The sequence below is a fragment of the Equus caballus genome, chromosome 31, assembly GCF_041296265.1.
Source record: "Equus caballus isolate H_3958 breed thoroughbred chromosome 31, TB-T2T, whole genome shotgun sequence".
Taxonomy (NCBI): domain Eukaryota; kingdom Metazoa; phylum Chordata; class Mammalia; order Perissodactyla; family Equidae; genus Equus; species Equus caballus.
The window spans coordinates 3254018-3279431 of record NC_091714.1 but is presented as its reverse complement, the minus strand read 5'-3'; the positions used below and the strand labels follow the sequence as shown (position 1 = coordinate 3279431).

At 44.3% G+C, this 25414-nt stretch overlaps 1 protein-coding gene across 2 annotated transcripts in view; it reads right to left on the bottom strand.

Moving 5' to 3' along the window:
- The window catches only part of RPS6KA2 (ribosomal protein S6 kinase A2), a 367321-nt gene extending 344157 nt beyond the window's left edge, over positions 1-23164 (bottom strand). The window contains exons 1-2 of one of the 2 annotated variants that reach the window (XR_011434455.1): positions 22721-23164; positions 18970-19029 (exon numbers count right to left, since the gene is read on the bottom strand). Coding sequence is in view for 1 of the 2 variants with exons in the window: in XM_023633075.2 (XP_023488843.1) it covers positions 18970-19029; positions 22721-22783 (123 nt within the window). In the remaining variant the exon portion in view is untranslated. The remainder of the gene's footprint in view (positions 1-18969; positions 19030-22720) is intronic. The other variant, XM_023633075.2, reaches the window with a different exon arrangement.
- Between the last annotated feature and the right edge of the window lie 2250 nt (positions 23165-25414).

The following is a 25414-nucleotide window of genomic DNA, read 5'->3' as shown; positions in this document are numbered from 1 at the left end:
GCGGAGGAGGCTGGGCTGGAGGAGGCTGGGCTGGAGGATGCCAATCGGACAAGGAAAAAGAGGATGTGCAGCCTGCTGACCAGGTGGGGAAGCGGGGAGAGGACCAAACCTCAGAGGGCAGAAGCAAAGGCTGGACGCACCACTTCTCTGCGCAGCCTGTGATGGCTGAGTCCAGGGAGCCGGGGCTGTGGGGAGGGGATGACCCCGAAAAGAAGTAACTTGGAATTCTTATATTTAGCTAATGCTGTGAACCAAGAGAGCCCCTGGACTAGACCGGACTTCACCCTGGTGGTGGGGGGCACGGGGGATCTGGACCCTGCCAATGAGATCTCCCAGCTGGAAAGACCAGGTCCCTCGGTGTGACCATCACCCTAGCGTTCTGCCTTTAACATCAACAATCTTGAGTAGAAAATAAAGAAAACAGGATTAAATTAACCTGAAAGAATGAATCAGGGCAAATAACAACAATGAGTCATTAAATAACACTTTGGACTTAAAAAGAAGTTCTCTTTTGGCAAATTTTCTAGGTTGGTGGGTATTTTAAGTTTTAGAGAGGAAAACAGATGTAAATTTTATTAAGTGGCCGGAATAATTGGAGCAGAGAAAATGTTTTCCCACATTTTTCTCTTCGTCCTTCAAATCAACTCTTTCTAAGTGAATAGGTAGTTTATATTTTTAATCTAAAAATAGATAATGATGTTTTTTGTTGGTTCTGAGGAAATGGAAAAGAAGTGATATATGATGATTACTTCCATATTGCAGCTATGTTTCAAATGTTAAATTCTATTGTATACAATCAACTTGAAGAGCATCTGTCCAGCTCCTGTTGTGTACCGGGAACCTAGCTAACACCACGGGGACTTGCTCGGTGAAAGAGGATCAAGGATCTGACCAGGTGCACAGTAGCGCGCAGCATTTCACACATGCACAACTCAAGGAGGACTCTCCCATCTTCCTGCACAAAGAACTCTGTGATTCAGGTCTTACAAAAGCTTAGGGGGTACACCATTTTCATTAGAGATTGCCAGAAAAATCTTCTACCCATGCACTTTTCTGCAAACTATAAAACTGACCCCTGAATTAAGCTGTAGTTATCACAGGCTCCACCTCCATTGCTTAGTCTCCCATAAAACTATTTTCATTGACCTCCGTTTTGCCATTATAATCCCAGATTACATCTGTAGGTCCTGTAAGAGGATGTATAGGAAATTCAATACTATATTTATTATGGGGATTTATTTCCGAGACCAACGTTCACTGGATTGCACAGGATGCCCTTGATGGAAATATAAAGGAAAAATTAACCTCCGACTACAGTACTAAGAAAGGCTATATTCTGGGTGACTCTCGTGTTTAAATGCATAGATGCTGGGAATTGAGTAACTGATCATGTTTCCCTTTTTACTCTGACCTCTAGGGAGCTCAGAGCTGAATTCTAAGCCCACCTTTAACAATTGGGAGGATGGGCTGGTACATATTTATCTTTTTTTCTCACTTTTCTGCCTTTATTTCCCGTCACCTTGATCAGGTTTTTAGTTTTAGTCTATTGCATTGGGAGCATTTTTAATGAGGTGCCTCAAATTCCTCCTGGAATGTAGGTTACATACAAATATATTTAAGAGCCATAAAAATGCATGTTTTATAGAAGAGATGTCATCCTGCTGGTCTACCTAGGAGAATTTGGTACCTCAAACTGCAGAAACATGCCAGGGGAACAAACAAATAAACCCCCACAGATAAAATCTCATGCTGGAGAAGATCAGCACCTGGGAGCTGGCACATGATGCTGAGTGCCTACCCTGCCCGCTCCAGCCTTAGCCCAGGCCACCGATTGCCACAGGGTGTGCAAGCAGAATCCATGCCCGGGAGCCAGAATGGCATGGAAGGTGATACCCACCAGCCTGCCTTCCACCGCCCTCCCTCCAGAACTCCACGCCCCAACCCTCCTCCTGGGACAGACTTCAAGCAAGATGCTGCCATTCCACGGTCCCCAGGGCTACGTGACAAATCATCTGGACTCACCCCATACTCTGCCTTTCCTGACCCTCCCTTCCAAAATTCTTTGTGCTCTTCCATTTCCGTGGTAGAAGTGGAGGGAGTGCTTCACTCAGGAGAACAACTTTATCACATAAAAGCTTAGGAAGAGACAAAATGGATTCAATGTGCTGTAAAAAGTGACATCATTGATTCAACAAATGGTGTTGGGGAAACTGGATAAGCATGTGCAAAAGAAAGAATCTTGGCCCATACCTACCACGATACACCAAAATTGACTCAAAATAGATCAACAACCTAAACATAAAACCTAAAACTATAAAACTCTTAGAAGAAAATGGGAAAGCTTCATGACATTAGATCTGGCAATGATTTCTTGGATATGACACAAGAACAGCAACAAAGAAAAAACAGACAAATTGAACTACTTCAAAATTTAAAACTTCTGAGTATCAAAGGACACAACAGAGTGAAAAGGCAACCCATGGAATGGGAGAAAACATTAGCAAATCATACATCAGATAAGAGGTTAATAATGGAATGTGTAAAGAATTCCTACAACTCAACAACAACAAAATAACCCAATTAAAAAAGGGGCAAAGGACTTGAATAGACATTTCTCAATGAAAGACATTCGAATGGTCAATAAGCACATGAAAAGATGCCCAACATCACCAATCATTACAGAAATGCAAATCAAACCCCACTGAGATACCACCTCATAACCATTAGGAAGGTAACTATCAAAAAAACAGAAAATAACTAATGTTGGTAAGGATGTAGAGAAATTAGAACTCTTGCGCATTGTTGGCGGGAATGTAAAATGGTGCAGCTGCTGTGGAAAACAGTATAGAGGTTCCTCAAAAAAATTAAACATAGAATTATCATATGGTCTAGCAATTCTAATTCTGGGTGAATACACAAAAGAAGTGAAAGCAGAGATTCAAACAATTATTTGTACACTCATAGTCATAGCAGTATTATTCATAATAGCCAAAAGATGCTAGCAACCCAAGTGTCTATCAACAGATTAATGGATAAATGATATGTGATGTATACATATAATGGAATATTATTCAGCCATAAAAAGGAAGGAAATTTGACACATGCTACAACATGGATGAACCTTGAGGACATTATGCTGAGTCAAATAAGCCAGTGACAAAAGGTCAACTACTTTATGATTCCACTTACAGGAGGCATCTAGAGTAGTCAAATTCATAGAGACAGAAAGGGGAATGGTGTCTATCTCCATGGGTGCCAAGGAGGGCCTTAAGGAAGCAGGGATGGAGAGTTATTGTTTAATGGGATCAGAGTTTCAGTTTTGCAAAATAAAAATGTTCTCTGGCTGGTTGGTGGCGATGGTTGCACAACAATGTGAGTGTACTTAATGCCACTGAACTATACACTTAAAAATGGTTAAGATAAATTTTATGTGTAATTTTACCACAATTTTAAAAATACCCCGCCAAATGACATCATAGATTCAGAGTATAAAACATCTCTCTCTATACATAGACAAGAAATAATATATACCAAGTTCATGGAAGTCTTTCTCAAGGTGAGCGAAACAAGGATTCTTGTCTTAGAGACATAGTGTAGTAAATTCACACTAGTGCGCATTCCTAAGGTGTGCTTTTGTTGTGGGATCTGACGCTTTCCATCCACCAAGCAGGTCTGGAATTTGTGTTGCTATCTTAACTCCTTCTCCAGGCCTGGGATGGGACCCTAGAACCACAGCCTTCCATCCTGACTCCTGTGTTGAATTGTAAGACCTTTTATTTGAGATTCATAATATGCTTTCCACTTTCCCCTTCTCTTCTAGACTAGGACTCCCCCACACTCTTGTGGCTGTGTGTGTGCACAACTCCCCCATCTGCCCAATCTCTCCCTTCACTCCCCACAAGTCTGGATCCCCAGAGCACTCCTGTGAAACTCGCTTGATGGCAATTCTTCATCTCAGCATCTGAGTGCCAGGCAGCTGAAACCAGAGGCCCCGTCACAGATCCACTCCCTCAGCATCCTTCCTCCGCCATGTTGGACCCGCAGAGATCATGACCACAGAACTTCTCTCAAGAAGCAACGAACTCTCTAGGCCTGGCGAGGAGAAGCGAAGAATACGCCTCCCTCTCAAACTTATCCTTAAATCTCTTTATGTGTTTCTACACAACCATCACACCTCTTCCTTCCCTGCGCTCCTCCCCCCCCCCAGCCAAAAAAAACTCAGCTCTAAGGAAAAGAAGAACAAAGACCCTTGAGTTTATTCTCTTGTCTTTTTCTGCATCTCTTGACAGGCATGTTCTTCCTACAGAAGAAGGCCTTTACACTTCCTGGTAGAGTTCCCTTGGGGCATATGTTCTCTTCCCTCTTTCCCTGGCAATATTCATCCTCACCTTCCCCGTGCCTGGTCACAGTAGCAAAAGGTTATGGAGAGAAATTCCAAAGTGGAGACTAGAAAATGCAACCGGAAATATTTTTAACAAACTATATCCCATCACATATACATATGTATATACAATCTCATAATTACATACCATAGGTAGGTAGTTAGGTAGGTTGATAGATAGATAGATAGATAGATAGATAGATAGATAATAGATAGGCAGTAATAGATAGATAGGTAGATAGATTAGACAGAGAGAGAGAGAGAGAGAAGCTGTGCACACAGTAATGGGTTAGGTACATGGTATGACAGAGGTAGAATATAAGATGAATACCAGATTTCTGGTTTGGCCTTGAGAGAGACTTTGGAATATTTTTAGTGATTAAATGGAAGAGAGTAAACAGGAAGAAAATAGTTCGTGGTGAGGGCATTGCCAAGCCTAGGGAAGACAGGAAGAGAAGCAGAGTTGGAGCCAAGATGAGTCAGATTTCACGTGTTGACGGTGATGCTCGAGCATCATCCGGTGGAGCTGGGATTGAGATCTACACTGTTGACACATATTTGGATTTACTCAAGACACACAGATTGTAGAGGCCAGGCCAGGATTTGAATTCAGTTTGAATCTAGTTCTGACTGACCCCACAATCCAGGCTCAGAACCCCTGGGCAATACTCCCTCATACACCATTACTGCCTCTAGAAACAAAAACACAGTGCACAGGAAACACACAGCTCTTAAATACAATAGCCCAAAAGTGGGAATTAAGTTGGCGTTTTCTCTATGGCCGGTCAACTCACCTGAAGAGAAACTAATTTCATCTTGAAAACAAATTTTCCTGGATCTATCTCAAGAAGTATGCCAGGAAAGTTGAAGTGTCCCACAATTTAAATGTTAAAAAATGTATAAAGACCAGAAAATTGACAGACGTGTTATCAAACTTTTTTTCTTTTGATGTTCACTGTCATTCATTTGAACTAACTGGAGAAATGGAGTCTGAATTAATGGAAATTGTAAATCACATGAAATATTCTCTAAAAGTACATTTATTACTTTCAAGCACTCATAATTAAAGGAATTAAATGCCGGGAAAGCATCATTGAGCCAAAGCTTTGTCTGCGATGCATTAAAGAGCAGAATTATAATTTTCACATTAAAATGTCTCATTGTAAATAGATCTTGCCAACGTATTTGAAAACAGCTTGCTCCCTTATGTAAGAGCAATTTAACTTGCCTAATTAGGATGTTTGGCAAGATTTTTCCTTCCACGATAATGCAAATAATCATAATAGTGGACATTTACTGGGCGCTTACTGTGTGTAGACAGTCAGCCAAACACCTGCACAGTATTAGCTCATTTAATCCTCACACCTCTGAAGTAGATATGAATACTGTCCTCACTTACAAATGATGAACCTGAACCACAGAGATGGTCACACAGCTAGGAAGGTAAAACAAATTCACAGAGGAGCACAAAGAATTTTTAGGGCAGTGAAACTACTCTGTATGATACCATAAGATAGATATATGTTATTATACATTGCCCAAGGAACACCAAACAACACCTAATGAAAACTGTGGACTTTGGGTGATTATGATGTGTCAATACAGGTTCATCAATTGTAACAAATGTACCTTCTGGTGGGGGATGCTGATAATGCGGGAAGCCATGCATATGTGGGGGCAAGGGGTATTTGGGAAATCTCTGTACTTTCTGCTCCATTTTCTGTGATCCTAAAACTGCTCTAAAAAATAAAGTCTACTTAAAAAGAAAAGAAAATCTACTGGGATTTCAATTGGCGTTGCATGGAGTCACAAAATCAGTTCGGAATATGAAGACCTGAATAATATTGAGTCTTCTCATCCAACAACATAGTATATCTTCTCATTAATGTAAGTCTCCTTTAGTTCCTCAGCAGTGTTTTTATAGCTTTCAGTATATGCAGATCTTGCATTTACTTTGTTAGATTTATCCCTACGTGTTATAATGTTGGGATGCTATTGTAGATCATTTTAATTTCAATTTCCAATTCTTACTGCTCATATTTAAAAGTGCAGTTGGAGCAGAGAGGGATTCCTGACCCTCTCTCAGAGCAGTTGGCTTTAGCTTCTACACCTTCCCCACAGGCAGGGTCCTGCCAGGGTCCAGAGTGTACAGGTTTTCCTCCCCTCCCCCCCTCCCACCACCAACCAGTGGCTTAGGTTTTTGCAGCATATGAGGGAAGTGCTGGGAGCTGGGTGGGGTTTTGTGGCTGTGCACCACTGAGGGGCCCCTCTCAAGTCGTGCCCTGCCCCCAATCTTTATCACATACATCCAGTAAAGGCTCGTGGAGAGGAGATGTGAGGGAGTGTGGGCTTCCCTGTGTCTGTGGTCCCCAGATTCTAAGCTGGTACACAAGCCCATACTCAGCTGTCTTCTTTTTACCCACTTTCACAGTGACTGTGTCTTCCACCTCTTCTTTGCCACAGGTGAAACAGAACGCGTCCCAGCCTTCCTCGAAGGGGCTTAGCATCCCTTAGGATAAAGTTCACCTGTCTTTCTTGCTCTCTGATGGGTTCAAGGAAAGTTGTGACTCTATATGTTATCTGGCTTTTTCTCAATGTTGACCATGTTCTCTATGGCTTTCTACAGCCTAAGCAGAACCAGAACACCCAAGTTTTTTTGTTGTTGTGTGTTTGCTCACTTGCTTTTTGCCAATTACCCATCCAAGTATTTTTCCCTTCAGAATTAAACAAAGCTTTCACATGTGAAATGACAATCAGGAAGCAGAACTTGTCCTAATTCTCAAATAGCTTAAGAGCTCGTTTTTCTTCCTACTTTCAAGGCACACAAAAATAACGTTGCCTCTGTGCAGGAGCAAGCACTGCTTGCCAAAGCTCTGGGTCACAAACCCAAAATCCCTGCCTGGTAAACGAGGGATGCCTGAGTCACGGGCTGAGTACCTCAGTCTTTTAAAGCCTAGTAGGAGGATGTCAGCAGCTAATGCTCTTTGTTAAAATTAACAGCTAGAAATCAATGCCCTGTCCAACAAAGGCACAATTTAGCCATAATTGATTTTTTTCAAGGAAGTAAAATAACATGGAGAGAAGGGTGGGTAGCTTTTAACTTATAATGCGACATGCTTTTGACCTTCCTGATTCAATGGTTTGGGGAAGGCAGAATGAAAGCATCGACCTGTCAGTCATAATGGGCATTATGCTTATGTAAGAAAATGTTCTTATTTTTGAGAGAGGTACGTTGAAATATTTAGGAGTGAAATGCATGGTTTACATACTTTACCCAAAAATACTTAAGCAAAAATATCAAGAAAAATGTTACCTAGTCCATGTTCAAAATCCTCCAGTTGTCCTGAGAAATATATTTTATAGTTGGTTTCTATAAATCAAGACTCAACCAAGAAGTATGCATAACATTTGTTGTTATGTCTCTTCTGGCTCACAGCATCCCTTCCCTAATCTTTTGCTTCAGATTCATGAAGAGACCAGACCAGCTGTCCCATAGACGGTACCTCTGTGGTAGACAGATTCATGGCACTCAAAGATGTCCCCATGGTTAGCACCAGAACCCGTGAGTATGTCACCTTCCATGACAAAGGGGAATTGCAGATGTGTTTAAGTCAAGGATCTCGAGATGGGGAGATTTTCCTGGATTACACGTATGGGTATAATGTCATCACAAGTATCCTTATAAGAGGGTAGCAGAAGGGTCAGAGGTAGAAAAGGAGAAGTAAGGATGGAAGCACAAGTCAGAATGGCACCATGGCTGAAGGGGCAAGGAACAAGGAATTCAGGCACCTCTAGAGGCTGGCAAAAGCAAGGAATCTGATTCTGGAATGGAACGCCACCCTGCCAACACCTAGACTTTAGGACTTCTGACCTCCAGAACTGTAAGATAATAAATTTGTGTGGCTTTAAGCTACTAAGTTTGCACTTATTTGTTACAGCAGTGATCATAAACTAATACAATCACCTGCTTGGTTATAGGAGTGCTAAGTCATGGTGTTCCTCCTCTTCTTTCTCTATTCACTTTTCCCTAGAACTTGCTGGTTATGTTTGAAGTAACTTTCTGCATTGTTTTATGGATTTATCACTGTATACTTTGTACTTTAGTTATCACTCTATACAACAAACACTTGAAGCCAGGCGACATGTGTCACTCATCACTACGTCTTCTAAATTGTCTCTTTTAGGATAGATGCTGAAAAAGTATTTTTTAGATAAATACGTGGATAAATGTTTACTATTCACATAGTAACTTTTAAGGAAAGTAAAAGAAGATGGAGTGAGGAGGAATGGGGAAATATGCCACATCCGAGAGTCTATTTACTTTTTATTTATTACTATTTTCTAAATGCAAAACTAAATTGATCTCTTGTCATATAATGGAGACTTTCGAGTGGTACAATTTACCAATTTAGAAACAAATGCCATCCCAGTGCAATCACAGGGTCCTTATTAGAAGGAGGCAGAAGGAGCATGGTCAGAGAGATGTGAGGATTGGAACAGAAGTCAGAGAGGAGAGAAGATGCCACACTGTTGGCTTCGAAGATGGAGGCAGGGAACATGGAGCCAAAGAACGTGGGCAGCTTCTAGCAGTGGGAAGATACGAGAAAATGGATTCTCCCCTGGAGTTTGCACAAAGAACGCCAGCCTGCCGACGCCTTGATTTTATCCCAGTGAAACTGATTTCGGATGTCTGCTCTTGAGAACTCTAAGATGATAAATTTGTGTCATTTAAAAATAATAATAATTAAAATTTAAAAAGACAAAAATCTACCTCCCCAATAGATAATGAGTTGGACTATTGAACAAAATTAGTTTTATCCATATATATAGGAAAATATTTCTGACATAACAATAAATGTAAATACTAACAAAAAAAATAGATGGCACTTGCTTGGAGAAAAATAGGATTTGTAAGCCAATGACAGACAGTCTTCTCAAAGACTGCGCCAGTGTGCTCCCTTGCTTCCAGAACAGACTTCTCTAGCACTGAGCATCATGCCCTTGTTCTGAGGGTTCCTCATTGTTGGGACTCAAAGTGCGACCTGAGGACCAGAAGCACCACATCTCTGGGAAGGTAGCCAATTAGAAATGCAGCATCTCAGGCCCACCGAGACCCACTGAACCAGATCTGCAGCTTTATCAAAATCTCCAGGTGGTCCCCGAGCCCAGCAAAGGGAATCAGACTTCCTTGTGAGAGTGCCCCACCAGGGAGCAGGAGGTTCCTCCTTCTTGGCCCCTCTCTAAGGCCGAGCACAGCTGGAGTTGCCTGGGGACCCTCTGTGGTGCAGCCCAGACCCAAAAAACACAGAAAGCCTGAGCAGCAAAGCCTATGCCAGGGCTGAGCAAAGGGTGGTTTGGAAGTTGAGTTCTAAATGTGCCGCTGGAACCCAACAGTAACACAAATGTATGGGACCTCCAATGCTCCTCATCTTCATCAGTATCACTCATGATACATAATACTAAATGTGTTCTGATTCCTGTAGTGACCACATGCACTTATTACAATAAATATGCCAAGGAGTTGCTTTATGAGCCTTGTCTTCACTAATCACCAATCAGGAAATGCATCGTCTCCTGTCGTTGAAAAAGTAATCTGAGTATTCCTGAATATTCCCGTTCCATACTGTCTTATTTGTGGAAGAAGGAGCTTGATGTCTGGAAGTCCAGACTCTTGACACCTGCTTCTTGTCGTTGAGGCAGGAGGCACGGGCTGCCCCCAGCTCCTCAGGAGGCAGCAGTCTCCAGGTTCACAATGAACAGCCAGCGAAGGCAGAGGATGAGCAAGTCAGGCGTCAGGACAGCTGCAGAAGATATGGTTTTTCAAATTACAGGAAGGCAAGATGAGAGCACAAGAATGGAATCTAATTGCAGAGGCAAGAAAAGATAGAAAATAAAAAGGTGTGAGGCTGTGGCTCTTGAGATGTGCGTAATCTAGACAACGCAAGGACTGATCCGCCTCCCAGAGGCGCACAGTGGTTAAGTCAGAAGAGGACCGGAGAGAGGGGCTTCTTTGCTGAGAAAAGGTGAGAGGGTTCTCTTGCAGTCATACGACTTGTGTTATATGCCTTCCCTTTGACACGGTGTAAGTGTGACACCCCATGCCCACCCTCTGAAAAGGACAAGGACTGACCAGCGGCGAGGGTTGTGCAGGTAGAGAACAGGTGGGCTGATGCAAAAGCACCCCAAAAGAGTTCTCTGGTCCCAAACTGGGCATCCCCACCATGGGGAGTTTGGCATGGCTCAAAGTCCCCCATAGGGCTCACCTGTGCTCTGGTGCCCTTGGCCAAGTCTCAAAGGACCTGCAATCTCCTGAGTTAAAGCAAGTGCCGAGCAGAGCGCAGGAGAAGGGAACCTCACACGCTGCCCGGCCAGGGTGGAAGAAGCAGAAATTGCTATAAAACTCCAGTCAGCATCGGATGCAAGGATTTTAGTTCATGGCCTAAAAAGCAGGGTCTCTGGCAGACTTTGAGACGTAGACCCATGAAACCAACAAAACTAAGTTCCCCAAGCATCAGATTGCAATGGGTTGAAGGATGCCACCAAAAGATATGTTGAGGTGCCAACCCCAGTACCTCAGAATGTGACCTTATTTGGAAAGAGGATTATTGTAGGAATAATTAGTTAAAGATGAAAGTCATTAGGGTGGGACATTAGGGTAGTCATTATATAGGACATCCAGCATAACTGATGTCTGTGTAAGAAGACAGCCAGGGGAAGACACACACACAGGGAGATGGCCATGTGAAGATGGAGGCAGAGACCGCCTGACCATCTTCAAGTTAAGGAACATCAAAGATGACCGGAAACCACGAGAGTCTAGGGGAGAGGTGTGGGGCGGAGTGTCCTCCCCAACCCCAGAAGGAACTAACACTCTGACACCCCCATCTCAGCCATCCAGACTCCAGAACTGCAAGAGAATGAATTTCTGTTGTTTAAGCTGCCTGGTCTGTGGAACTTCGTTCCGGCAGCCTAGGAAGGGAATGCAGTACAGAAGTTAGACCATGTTGTATCAGTAACTGCCAGAAGGACCTGCTCCCTTTGGCTTGGACCACCACCGCCTCTCGCCTGGACAACCACAGCAGCCTCCTAACCAGACTTTCCCGCAAACTCCACGCTTCTTAATCCAACCACCAGAGGGACTGGCCTTAAAAAACATCAATGAGACCACACCAGCTTCCCACTTACAAGTCGCCAGTAGCTTCCCAGGAAAACTAAAATAGGACCCAGAGACCCACCCCTGGTGGCCACATCTCTACACCACGCCTTCTTCTCCACCCTCAGCTCCCGCAGCCTGCTGCAGACACAGGGCTCTTCAGTGTCCCTGCAGCGTGCAAGCTTGGTGATCCCCAGGCTGCCTCTGCCTTGAACCATCTTCCCCCAGGAGTCGGTGGTTGGTCTCTTCCATCATTCAAGTCCCAGCCTCCACCCCAACTGGTTGGAGAAGCCTTCCGGGACCACCGCTCTGCCACAACAGCCCCCACCCCAGGTCGCTCTCTAGGACCCTATTCTCTATCTCCATAGCGCTTATCACGATACAGAATGTTCCTGTTTAGTTAGCTGTTTATTTGCAAGAAGACTGAAATGTGAGGTTGCGGAGACTCTGTCTGTCTCCTTTATCTGAATCACTGACTCACTGGAGCCTGGCACAGTGCCCCGCACAGAGCAATCACTCGGTAGACATTAGCTGACAGAATTAAGAAGGAGAAGGGAGGCAGAAGGAGGAAGGAGGAAGGAAGGAAGGGGAAAATGACCTGAGCCAGAGGTGTCGTTTGGGAGCAGTGATGCGCAAGGCAATCTGCCACCCCCACCAGAGGATGCACACGAGACCTTCCATCATTTCAAGGACACTAGAAGTTGCCCTCTTGTGGGATTTATCCTACTACTTTGGAAATATGCAATTATGTGTCTGCAGTCTCAAACAGACTGTGACTTCCTGCAGAACAGGGTTTCTGTCTCATGTGCCCAATACAGCGTCAAGCCTAACACAGATGCGCAAATGTTTCTAGAACTTTCCTCAAAGAGACTTGAATCCTCACCTTTGTTTTCTTTGTATACAAGTTACAAACTGTTGGCTCCGTTCATCCTATCTGAGACAGAAGGGGAGGACCGAGTTCAGGGATGGAGGGAACCTGGCCCCTCGTTGGTGTTCCCATGGAAGCCCCAACAAGGGAGGAAGGGAGAGGAGGCATCGCCCACACAGGGCTGGTTGGTTACTCACGATGCACTTGGCACTGTGGGTGTTTTGGTACTACATCTTGGGAAAAAAATATGTTTCAATGATTCCCTAGAGATTTTTATGACTCACAGAAATTGCAAAGTCTATTTCTCTACGCCCAGCTCCGAGCTGCATCTATCTTACGAGAGCAAGTTTGTTTTGTTTCGTCCCACCGATGACAGAGATATTAGGCGAAAAAAAAAAACAAAAAAAGTAGGGGAATTATAATCTTCAAAAGCATCTCCAGCTAAAGCTCCCCTGGGTTTTTTTGTACACATAAACAAAAAACAACAATTCTTGTACTTTCCCAATCTGAAGAAAGGAGAGAGAACTGTCAAAAGAGATTAGGGGAGAGGATCACAGTGTGACAGCGAAGGGTCCGTGAGCTCCACAGGGCCGATGGCCCAGGGAAATGGCTCTGAGTCCGAGAGCCCTGATTCTATCAGCCAAAAACCCACCACCCCACATCAGGTACGTCAGCGGGGAATCAGAGATTCTAGAAAGAGAAAATATGTCAGTAGAAAAAGCTTTGGTTTGAAATTCCCTTATTTGTTGGTTCTCTGCTATACTTAGATTACAGCATCTTCGATGCCTCGATTTCACCACTTGAAACACAGAGGGAGAGTAACAGACCTCCCAGCTGCCCCCCAGAGTTCAGGAAGGATGAAAGAAACTATAAAACAAGTGCGTTAAAAGGTAGGGTTCTTATTTCCTCCCGTTATTGGGTTTCCTCTGCAGGCAGGACTGGTGCACCGTCATTCCTAAGGGGTGCAAACTCCTTTTAGGAGGCCCTAAAAGACACCCCAAACTTGATCTGAGGGCTTTCTCCAGCCCACGGCTCTGTGTTAAAGAACAGGGAAATTCAGCTTTAATGAGGTGTTTGCTTTGTGGTTCAGCAACGATCTCAAAACCGAAGGTTATTCTCAGCTGTGATGGGGTAAGCACATTTTCCACAGAGCCAGAGCTTTCTTTAGGAGACCACCCCTGAAATCACTGTGCTGCACCGGACAGATGCTGTGACAAAGCTGATGCCGGCCGCTTGCCTGTTCGCACGGCTAGAGCCAGCACATAGTAAGACGCGAACAGTTTGCTCTGCTCGCCCAAATGTGGGACAATGTCGCCTCCTGATGTGGAGTTCTAAGACAGTGGGACAGGTCACCAACTGTGCCCAGGGTTCTAGAGAATGTCCCCTTGGCACTAACTGAGTAATCCTTTTTTTCTTTTTTTCCAGAGAGAAAGCACTGTTGGAAACTCACTGATGACTTTGTTACAGAAGCAAAGATGAGGATCCCAGAAACCGAAAATAGCCATATTCAGCGTTCAGTGGTGATAAACGGCCGGCGCTTAAACAATAATGAGATAACCAGAACAACAGATGTCTGCAGATAAGAGCCAGACGTCTCATCTCGCGTTGATTCCTGCAAATAATCACCACTGACACATCAAGTAATGTGCTGTACCGATTTTCATCACAAAATTGTACATTTTCCTTCATTTCTGCCTCAGTAAACGCTAACAGGTGGTGAAGCCAATGTTACTGTCACCCACCCTGCAGTGTGTTTAAACACGGATGGGGTTTTCAACGGTTTAGCCACATTGCCCTTTCTCCAAAATGTGCTATGTTTACACTACCCTTTTCTAGAATTTCTGTTAAGAATTAAAGTAATTCCTGTCTTTTGGACAGAAAAACAATAAGAAACACAAATTTAAACGGGTTGACAGAGTCGACATGACTTAGATGACACCAGCTTAGAGACACGGTGGATGTTTTGAAGGCAGATGGATAGCAGATAATAAGCAGGACTTAAAAGATTGTTTCATCAATCTCTTTGCAAAACTGTTAACTATCTCTTTAAACTGTAATTGCATTGCTCTTAATGGCTTTATTAATTCCCAGGCTTCATTATTCTTCTTGTCTCATTTCTATTCAAACCCGTTCCGATTGTTTTTTCTTACTTTTTTTAAAGGAACGATGAAACCCTCTTTCTAGATTCCTGGGGCGACACAGGTAAGAGGTAACACATTGGAATCTACAGATGATCTGGGTTCAGGTGCCCCAGGCTTGAACTGGGTAACAGCCCGCTGTCACCTTGACTCTGATCCAGAGAAATGGAATAATCTTGGGTTGTTCTCTCCTGCAAGCGTGAAGGGTTCTTCACGCTCCCCCAAATCTCTTCCCCGGCCTTGCTCCACGCCTCTCTCCCCAAGCAAAGAAATGGAGAGGTCCAAGCAGCTGCCACTCCAAAGTCATGTTGCTGGTCATTGAAGGTCATGCTGACAGATGCTCAGGAATCACAGAACATTCTGACCCGAGGCCCTGCCCACTGGTCCACATGACCCCCGAGAAGAAGCCAGGGGCCAGGCAGCTGGGACTACATCTTCTAGCATCTCACACGGCCACAGGGACTGGACTTCCCTCTGCCAACCCCCTGGGGACAGGTCTCCTGTGATCTGCCTGCAGCTCTCCCACCAACCGATGGCTGGTCAAGGGGTGCCACCCTCTCTGCTCTGTTCTGCCTTAGAGATGCCAGCATCTCTGATATCAAAACCAAGAGTAGAATTCTAGGCAGGGGTAGAGGGAAACACCCAGTGGTCACGAGGAAATAAAGTAAAGCCATGCTAATGTCGTGACTAGCTTCTCTGGATCTGGTTTCTAAGGTTGACCAGACAAGAAAAGGGTCTCTATTAATAAAGATAACCCTGAAATCCAAGCACTTTGAAAAACACATACAATGATGCTGATATTTTTCACAGGTGGTTCTGTGAAATGAGAAACTCACCTAAAAATCACCCATGTGTCTAGAATACACAGAGATGGAGGGCTAAATGATGGTGCAGAGATGCCGGAGTTTGGGGGTGACTGTTATTTAGAGATTTAACATCTGTGTTGCGGACACTCGCTGCTCTGACCCTGCTCCCCGAACCACACCATTTCCCCCAGAGATTAATGAACGGGCTCTTATGCCGTGAGATCGGTCCCAAGGAGCTACCCAGACACCAACCAAGGCCGCGGTCACCTGTGGACACCGCAGTGTCCCAGCCAAAGGAGGCTGTGTTTCTGCCTTAAACTGCAAACTCTGTTAGGTGTCCCAATTTCCCAGCATTTCGATTGGCTTTGCTATGTGTAACCTGCAAAAAGGAGGCAGGAAATAGAACCACAAAACCTCACAAAGCAGGCGCCCCAGACGTGCTCACGGGGTAAACTTTGCTCCAGATTTTCCTTCCACGACTGTGACCTGTCTCTCTGCCGAGCCCCTTCCAATAATCCATTAAAGACCAAGTTGGGGAAATATTTTATGATGGGATGAGGGTTTTTTGAGGTTCTTTTCTAGAATATAAAGGGTGCCCACCTCTGAAGTGTTATGTAAAATTAGATTAAGGGTCAGCCCCGCTGTGCATTTCTGACACGAACTCCCTGTGCTGACACTGACTTCCGGAGAGTCAGTCCTTCTCTTCTCTCCATGGTGGAGAAGAAACGATATGTTGCATTGACACCCAGGTTCTGACACCGACTTCCTGTCTTTTTTCAATCTTTATTCTAGACCTGCACTAGGGTTCTCTGTTCAGAAGTCGGACAGAGCCACGACATGAGACACAATGGGACGAGAATCACACACTGAGATGTTTACACATAAAGTATCCCAAATTCCCAAATGTGTTTATACTTCACATATATATCAATGAATAACATTCCCCACACACAAAAAGCAGCACTGTTGATTTGAATGACTTTTTTTCCTAAATGAGATTTTTTAGGGGCCGGCCCCATGGTCAAGTGGTTAAGTTCACACGTCTGCTTTGGCGGCCTGGGGTTCGCTGGTTTGGACTCTTGGCATGGACCCACACGCCGCTCATCAAGCCACCCTGTGGCGGCATCCCACATAGAAGAACTAGAAGGACTTACAACTAGGATGCACAGCTATGTCCTGGGTCTTTGGGGAGAAAAAAAAAAAGAAGAGGAAGTTTGGCAACAGACATTAGCTCAGGGCCAATCTTCCTCACCAAAAGCATACCTTAAAAAAAAGATTTCTTAGTCATCATACACATTCAGACCGGCGAAGGGCGTGAAACTTTCTATACTCAGCTCAGTTACCATCTCATTTCCCTCATTTATCCGAGCCATAAATCCTTCAGTTATAGACAGCTCTGTCAATTACCACTCTGAAGGCCAAGGAGGACGTACAGGGGAAAGCTTGGCCCCACTGAAAAATCAGACCACATACAACATGGGGAAGACAGTCATCGGCTGCCACACTGAAAATCCGCAAGCTGAGTTTTCAGCTCCTTTCTCAGAAACATCAGTACACAACTGGTTTGCCCCGGTATTTTTCAATGTTCCCATAAACACTACAAATGTTTCCATGTATTAACACCAGGTCCTGCAAAATACTCCTAAAATCTGTTTGGCACTCTCTTCCTTCATTTATTAAGAGCCAAAGGTATGCTGATTTCCTATCATTCAGATAAGGCAACATCAAAAAGTAATGATCACTTCCTCCACCTGATTTTCCATTATCAAAAATAACTTTAAAGAGGTGGGTGGGTTTTACTGCACTCCTGCAACAAATGAACATCCGCGTGTCCATCAACAATGCTGAGGATGACCCACTTGAGACGAGGAGGTCTTAGGAAATAAATATTGTCAGTGAACTAAATGATACTCTGTTAGTTGCGTGAGCACCCGTGAGCCTGTCTTGTTACAGTCCAGATGCTCAGTGTGGCCTGTCAAAGCGGACAGTCTGCACACCTGTGTTGGCTCAGTGTTAGACAGTCCGCTTCCTCAGCCTAACTGCAAAAGTACCAGATTAATTTGCCTGCAAGAAATGCACCGAAGGATCCCTGGAAATCAAAGTTCCCACAAGCACATAGCAAAGTGTTATGAAAAGTGGTGGGCCCATGGGTGGCTCAGTTTCTCTGAGACCCTGGGTCTCCGACCTTGTTAATTTGCATGGAGCATCCTCCTTGCTCATTTACCTCTGCTACTGGGCAGGTACCAAGTGGAATATCCATCTTTTCAGGAGAGTCACTGGCTCACGTGTCTCTTTACCCTTGACTTCTGTGGAATTGGCAAAAGCCAGGCAACCGCTCCTCTCCCAGGGAACGCAAAAGGTACACAGCCAGGACAAACATTTTGTTCAAGAAAGCAAGAAGATCACTGCAAAGCCAGGAATGGAGCTGGGCTCCACACTCCCCAATCAGCGACAAAGGCACAGACTGAACGGCAGCCAGCTAAAGACGAGGCAGCTTCGTCCCCTTTTTCTTTATTTAACCAACATTTATTTCACGCCATCATAAGATCCGGTGGCACGGGGCTTAAAATGTGCATTGGCTGGTGTATGGATGTGAAATGCAGTTTTCAGGATCTGACCAGACCATTTTGTAAAGCCAGCAGTGTTCGTGGATCCACCCCTCCCAGCCTACCGCCGCTCGCCGGCTATTTTTAAAAGTCCACAGAGTTGCAGATTTTATAACCTTCATGGTTCCAAGTGGTGCACGGCTGAGCAGCTCAGGAGGTTGCTATGTCTTCTTCTTAATTGCTTGTCAGCTTTCCCTGGCTCCAGCTGCCTTTGAGAAAATTTCTTTATCAGTGATAGAAATAGGGCTGCTTAAATAGAATCCCTTTACTACAGTAGCTTCAACTCATCTGTGGAATTTAGCTTTGTAATATCCAGGCCCCCTCATGGAACGCTTGTGGTTACCACAATCTCCTCTAGGATCTCAATGTTGCCTGGACCTTTCCACTCTGTGAAAGTCTAACCCAGTTTTCTGTTGCCCGGGTCAGAAACGCACTCCTACGTAGCATGAAAATGGAGAAATACACAGTCAGCGACAGCTCATTTTATGCCCACTTCAGGATGTTACCCTCCCAGCAAGAAGCCAATGTCACTCTCCCCATCCAAGTGGCCTCAGCACTTCCGCTCGACCTGTCATATTGCAGACGGACCCTGACTTGCCACAAAGGGAATCTGCTCCTCTCCCACAGCTCTGATAACACGCTCCCACACACTTCAAGAGCCCACACAACCTAACTTCCAGCAGGTAGAATGATCCATCACTTCGCTGCCCCAGCTGCTTAGTCTTCACGGCTGTCTATTGATTATAACGTGCTTAAAAAAGTCCAGAAGACTGTCAATTTTATCATGGTTTGTAATTTTTCTTCCTACGTTCTAAGTATCCTTTTGAGGGAAATTCTTGACCATAATATGCACACAACATAGACGTGCGCATATGTGTGGTTGCGTGTGTGTGTATACAGACATATTTCACTAAAATAACCACTCATGGGTTAGTAATTTCAATCTTTCAATAATTTCACCCTCCGCCCCACCTTCCTCCCCAGACAATCGGGCTAAAATAAAACAAGTATAGTTACTTCTTCCGCGGTGTCTTCAATGGCAGGCTCTGCATCCAGGTTAAGATCCTCCTCGGTGGTCTGATAAGAAAGGTACATATTAAATAGCGTTAGCACGACAACGTCCTTGTACTCAGCATTAGCACAGGAGGACGGGGGGCTGCACCAAGGTCCCCTTCCTCCTGAATTTACTTGTAACCCTAGGAAGTTTCATGCCAGAGCCGGATCGTCTATACAACAGGCGGCCAATAAGGCAGTGGGTGTTTACATCTGCAATTACAAGATACTAAACCAATTGTGTGTAACGTAGACCACAAGTGAAAGGAGAAGCAAGGTGATTTATGTAATCCCCTGGCCAGAAAGATGTGGGGTGGATTTACATGGGGCTCAAAGACTAATGCTGATAAGATGGAAACAGAGAAGAGATAGGGAAGGCAGTTCTAACCATCCCGGTTTGAATGGAACAAATCAGTCTCGGGCTTCGCTCAGAGAATGAATGAAATCAGAGAGAGCGAAGTCCTGGGCCCGTTAAAACATAAAGCAGAATGTTTCCGTAACATAAGCTTAACCAGGAGGGGCTGGGTCTGAGTCTTTGCTACTGACTTCAGGCAAATGGCTTAACCTGGGCCTCAGTTTCCCCATATATAATATCAGGAACATGTAGTATCAACCGGAGGCTGGAGATGAGGGAATTCAGTGAAATCATGCCAGCAGAGCACTCAGCTGGGGCTCCGTCATGTGGCAGACGCTCAAGTGAGCTGCTGTCATTACTATTTCCAGTCCCGTCCTCTAGCCCAGCGGCCGTAAAATCATCGTCATTATACAAGCTAGACTGTGAGACTTCAGGGAGTCATGTCTGAGCTGCGTGGTTTAAAACTGGGGGCTCTTCTTTTCTCTAATGCATGATGACATCGCAGAAAGAACAATCATGCTTACTCCTCCGAAAGAGCACAGAGAAAATGGGTCAGCCGGACCTGTGGGCTGGCGTACCACTGGCCTCGCTCATTGCATCTCTCATTTTCTCACCTTCCCCTTGAAGCACACCCTTGGCCATTGTAACTCTGCTGAAAGCCATGCCTGCAAAGTCTTGCTTTTGAGTCGTGCGTTTAACGTGCTAAAACGTAATTCACACAAGACTGCGTGCTGCTTTTTAAAGCCAGATTCCTCCGGGATTTTACACAGGTCTCCGTTTTTAATCAGCGTACGATTCCTCGTCAACATGCTTCGTTAATGGGTACAATATACCATCCAAAAGATCTCAAAAGAATTCCTAAAACCACAAATTCTTTCCCCAGACAGTCAAGCGAGTTGCCCCTGGTCAACGTGCTGAAGCAAAGACGGTTTTTATAAAGGAGAAACTGTTCTCTATTGTAGGAACCTCAAACACAACTTGGTCCGGTTCCCTCAGACGACAGAGGGGAAGCAACTCACAAAGACAAAATAAAACGAGAATCTGAGAGTACCGGCTGCCAGTCCCCGGAAACCCAATCCTCCGCCAAGTTTAATTTGCGTAAAAGCACATAATGTAAGCACTGACCTCGCATAGCAGATTTCCCCATGAGAACACCATGCGTGCTTTCACGCAAGGGTTTCACGATGCTCAATCTGGAGTTCAGAGGCCAGAGGTACTCCACGTGGTTTTGCCCAATTTCTTATGTGAGTTATTTTTAACATCATACCACAGAAAACACAGGCAAAACTGGAAAGTACATTCAGCCTCTGAGCTCCAAAACAGATAAGACTCCACATCTTTGTGGGTTCCGGAGTTTCCTCAGGACTCGAAGAACCTCAGGATCAATATTTCAGGTTTATTCTTTCTGTAGAAAGAGCTCTGATTTTCCGGGTTCCAAATAAATAGGGTATCTTAACCATCTATCTATCTGAATATACGCACTCCAGAGGGTGTACTATTCTAAAACATTTACCCAGGAAGCCTGAAGAAAATTTCTTTTGCTTCAGGACCATCCAGATTATCCAATTTTCATTATTTGTTGTTACATATGCATTGACCTCAACACTTTTATAATTTGCCCTCTCAATGGGGTGGCAGGGCAGCACGGTCCATCAGTCAACTCTGCTTTAAATTCCCTCAATTTGCAAATTCTTCCCGGGATCATGACGTATTTTTTAAATAACATGAGTATATTCATTGCTGGTTCATTTTCAATCAATTTTAGAAACACTGAAAACACAAGCTGCTCCTCCGAGCTTTGGGCAGTGGCAGGAACGGAAAGGCCAGAGTCCCATGAGAAATTCACAAGGCCCCCTTCACTTCTCTCTCGTCCTTCTTTCTCAGTCCACAGCCAAACCCGCCCTCCCCTGCCCACAACAGAAGGGCTTCCTTCGTGGGGCCCACTTCTTGAGGGGCTGACAGCTGAGTCTCCACCACAAACAGAGTTCAGATAAGTATGGGGGCTTCAGAAAGCACAGGGAAATAGGAAAAGGACTCTGGCCAATCATTAATTCAATTCATTAATTCAATTAGAAAAAATAAACTTGAATTGGCAACCCTCGTAAGTGAGAAGCTCTTTCTAAGGCACTGCCTTCAACGCCAAGAACAACATGAGGTACAAACTGGATAATCAATAGCAATAAAGAGCTGTGGTGTCATCTCTGTCTCTGCTTAGGGGCTTCTCATAGGGACCTGTGTCTATGTTGTTCCAACTGAAAAACGGGCTGAATAGCTACGCTATGTTCATCAATCTCTATTGAACACCAATCTACATCCCCAGCATTATTAAGTTCATTTGGCTTCCAAAAAAAAGTATTAAATATAAAATATTAAGTAAATTCTCTTCTAAAACAGAATCTCTCCTTCAATTTAAAATTATGATATGTGAAGGTCTCAATATATAGTATGTCTATATAAACATAAATAACATTTAAAATAGGGAGAATTGAATTTATAGACAGGATGCTGGGCATAGGAGATAAGGCAAAAATCAAAGCTTGGATTTTGTGAAGATGGAGTAAGTTATTAAAATTAGCCATTTTCAAATGCAATGGGAGTCCGTATAAACACAGCACAGGTATAGCTAGTAATTCAGGAAGTGTTAATAACTTTGGGGAACTTTCCTTTCTAGGAAATACGTTGACCATGTATAATTGAAATTAAGCAAATCCAATTCCATGGACCAGAGAGTTCCATAGCCCTTGGGAAGCAGACAGTTAATATCGGAAGTGTCTCCTATACTCCAGCCAGCCCTGGGGATGGGCCACTGACACTTTCATTTCGTTATCTTTTCTTCCTCTTTAGCCGCGCCTCTTTATTTGAATATATACCCTATTAAGACTGCCTTATCTTTACGCCTTCTGTTTTTTAAAAAAGAATTCGTCAGGCGTTTTGCCTCCTGGCTTCATCCTTCGCTGTGGCAAAGGCAATTCTTATAATTAAAGCCACTTGTTGAAGGAGAATTAAACTGAGGCCGATTACTTTGGAGACATGAATACTTTGAAGATGTACACATACTTTGAGAAGCATCCTGAAGCTTGGCTTAAGAGCAACAATTTTTTTCTGCAATTCATTCATTTCTTTTTAGAGATTTACACCACACACAACACCATATGTGTGTGGATGTGTGTTATGTATATATATACACATACACATATATAACAATACATACATCTAGATACATTAAATACTCAAGTTTGTCACACAGTAGTCACTCAGTAAATATGAATTCATTATGGTAAATAAACATCCGGTTTGCTACAGAGTTAGGATTTTCCAGGATACAGTGAAAAAGTACATTCTTCTCTCGTCTGTACTCACCTCTATTTCCATCGGCTCCACTTCTATCTTTTTCCATAGCTCCAGCAAGTGTGCAATTGGCATTTTTAAAAACTTTCCTCTCCCTCTGATCAAGTATTGATAGTAAGAAAGAAAATAATCAGAGGCGCCAAAGAGGACGGAGAGATGGCCAGACGGGAATGTCAGAGCCCCGGAGGCAGAAGCAGGCGTGCTGGGAGGAGGCGAGATGGGGAGGATGGAGTCTGCGCCCGGAGGACAGCAGGCACCGGCGCTCAGGTCCTTGGGGTCTGGGGAGAAACCCCAGGGGTCTTCAATATGGCTGCTCAGCGTGTCCTCTCCCCGCCAACCCCAGGACTCCGCAAGGAGCTGCTGCTGCTTCCCGCTCGGGCTGCGAGGAGGCAAGGAGACAAAATTGCAGCTTAAGAATCTGTGCTGCGACTTGAGCAGAGTGAACGCTTCCCTTGCGGCATCAGATTGGATTCCCTCCCTCGCCCCCTCCCCCTTACGTGGCCACTCCCTCCCTCCCCCTCCCCCACCATTTTACCTTAATTGGCTCTAAATGATGGGTGAAAGTTGGGTCTGAGGATGCTGCTGCCATAGAAACTGCATAGCAACCAAGGGCTGGGGAAGAGGGGAGGAGAGGGGGCGGGGAGGGGGGGCGGGGTGGCAGGTTCTGCCCTTCTCCCTCCCCGTGCGCGCACACACATATACACACACACCCCCTCCCATCCTTTGCCAACGACTCCTGAAAGCCCACACAACCACCTTTAGCCACTAGAATATTACGGGACAAGGCAAGAAGCCAGGTGCAGTGGAGCTGTTTTTCCTGCTTTAATATTTAAGGAACTCTGCTGACCAGGCAGCAGAAGCAGCAGCCTCCCCACCCCCCCAACCTCCCACAAGCGTTAGGACTGCACCCTAGGAGAAAAGTCAAGACCTGGCTGGCTTCTCTGGGCACCCTGCTGCCTCTCACTACAGTCTTTGAGTTGACCTGCTCCAGCTGGAGCTGTTTTGAGGCAGAACTCCGACCTCGGGGTATTGGGAATATGGCAGCACTGTTGCTACTGGGAGAGAGTGAAAAGGAAGTGGGCTTTTTAATCTCCCAAATTATAGGATCTGTTGAAGTCAGGATGGGGATTTAGGGCAGAGCAGTAGTCATTCCAACAACATAACATCAATCGTTTATCAAGTTCCGGGAATGATGCCATGTGCATCACTCACATTTTCTCCTTTAATTTCCCATCTAATGTGGATTTTACAATTCCATTTCATAGAGGAGAAAACCTGAGGCTCAGGGAGGAGGAACTTGCCCAAAGCCACACACCCGAGTGGCAGAACGGGAAATGAAGTCCTGGTGTGGCTGACTCAAACTGAGGACTGATGAGCTCAGTTTCTTACAAGAGGAAACACTGTGAGTACAATTTTCTAGAGGAAAATTTCCATCCTTTATTTCCATTTTTTTTGGTCTCTTCTTACTTCATTTCTATCTTAGAATAAAAGACATATGTGTATGAAAATACTTTCATCTCCGCAGGCCTCTGACAGCCAGTCTGACAGCATTTTTGGTTCTCTCTTTTAGGAAATAGTGTTAAAGTCTAGTACAATTTAATGTTGCTTCTGGAGTAAGTGTATTCATTTCTGCAGCAAGTTCTTTTATCTTCGAGAAAAATATCTCAGAAAAAAGGCTTACTGCTCCCCCAAATTATTAGTATCCCTTTGTCTTTTTCATCTTTATCAAATCACCAAGAAATCCAGTTCATTAGCAAAAAGGCAAACAAACAAACGAAACTCAACTAGCCGAAATCCCAGATAGTTCATATTTCAGAGCAAAAAGAGTAGAGTCAGAGTTGACAGAAGGGGTTCCCTTCTTAGTGTTGATTTAAGAGAATCATTTTATCTTTCCGCAAAATGAAGCCAGGAGGATCTTGAAAATTAATTCCATTCAAAATAAAAATGATACCAGTATTGTTTGTTTTCCAAGTGGACATTCACCGGTTGACCTGACTGACAGAGCAGAGTGAAGGAGTCCAATGTGTTCACCATAATAAGGTAATTTGGAGCACCACGCAAAAGGTCACAGATTAATAACAGATAAAATGAAATTCTTTTTGTAATGAAGATAGAGAAATCACTGATATAAAAACTGTACTGAAGAGATGTCAAGATTTTTTAGTCTGAAGGACTGGAAACCACAGAGCTCCTGAAGGCAGGGAGGAGGAGAATGAAACAGGACTCCTTTCTGTGTGTTTATAAAACTTCCACTTTCTAGAATTTTCTGCAAGCACTCTGAGATGGGGCAGACTGAAGGGAAACATTGGTCCTTTCATTTAGGGAAGGAACATGGAGGAAAAGAATGTTGGACGGGACCTCCTGGGACTGGCTGTGCCTCCTGCCTTTGGCTGAGGTGGGAGACATGACCTCTGCTGAGAGAGTTGATGGAGCCCAGCCTCTGGGGTGATGGCTAGAACCTTACAGAATCAGCTGTCATCAAACACAAAAGAGCTATTCTTATAAGGCATATCTTAGGAATTGCTGAAAATATGGTTCATAATTTAGCATAATGTCTCTTTTTCAAACTATGCAAATGTGACACTAATAAAGGGATGGAACGTCACAGAGTCGTTTCACAGGTGAGCAGAGGAGCCTGGAGCAATGAAGTGACCCCATAAGGAGGCAGCCGAGAGATTTAACATAACCAGGAGCTCTGGATTCATA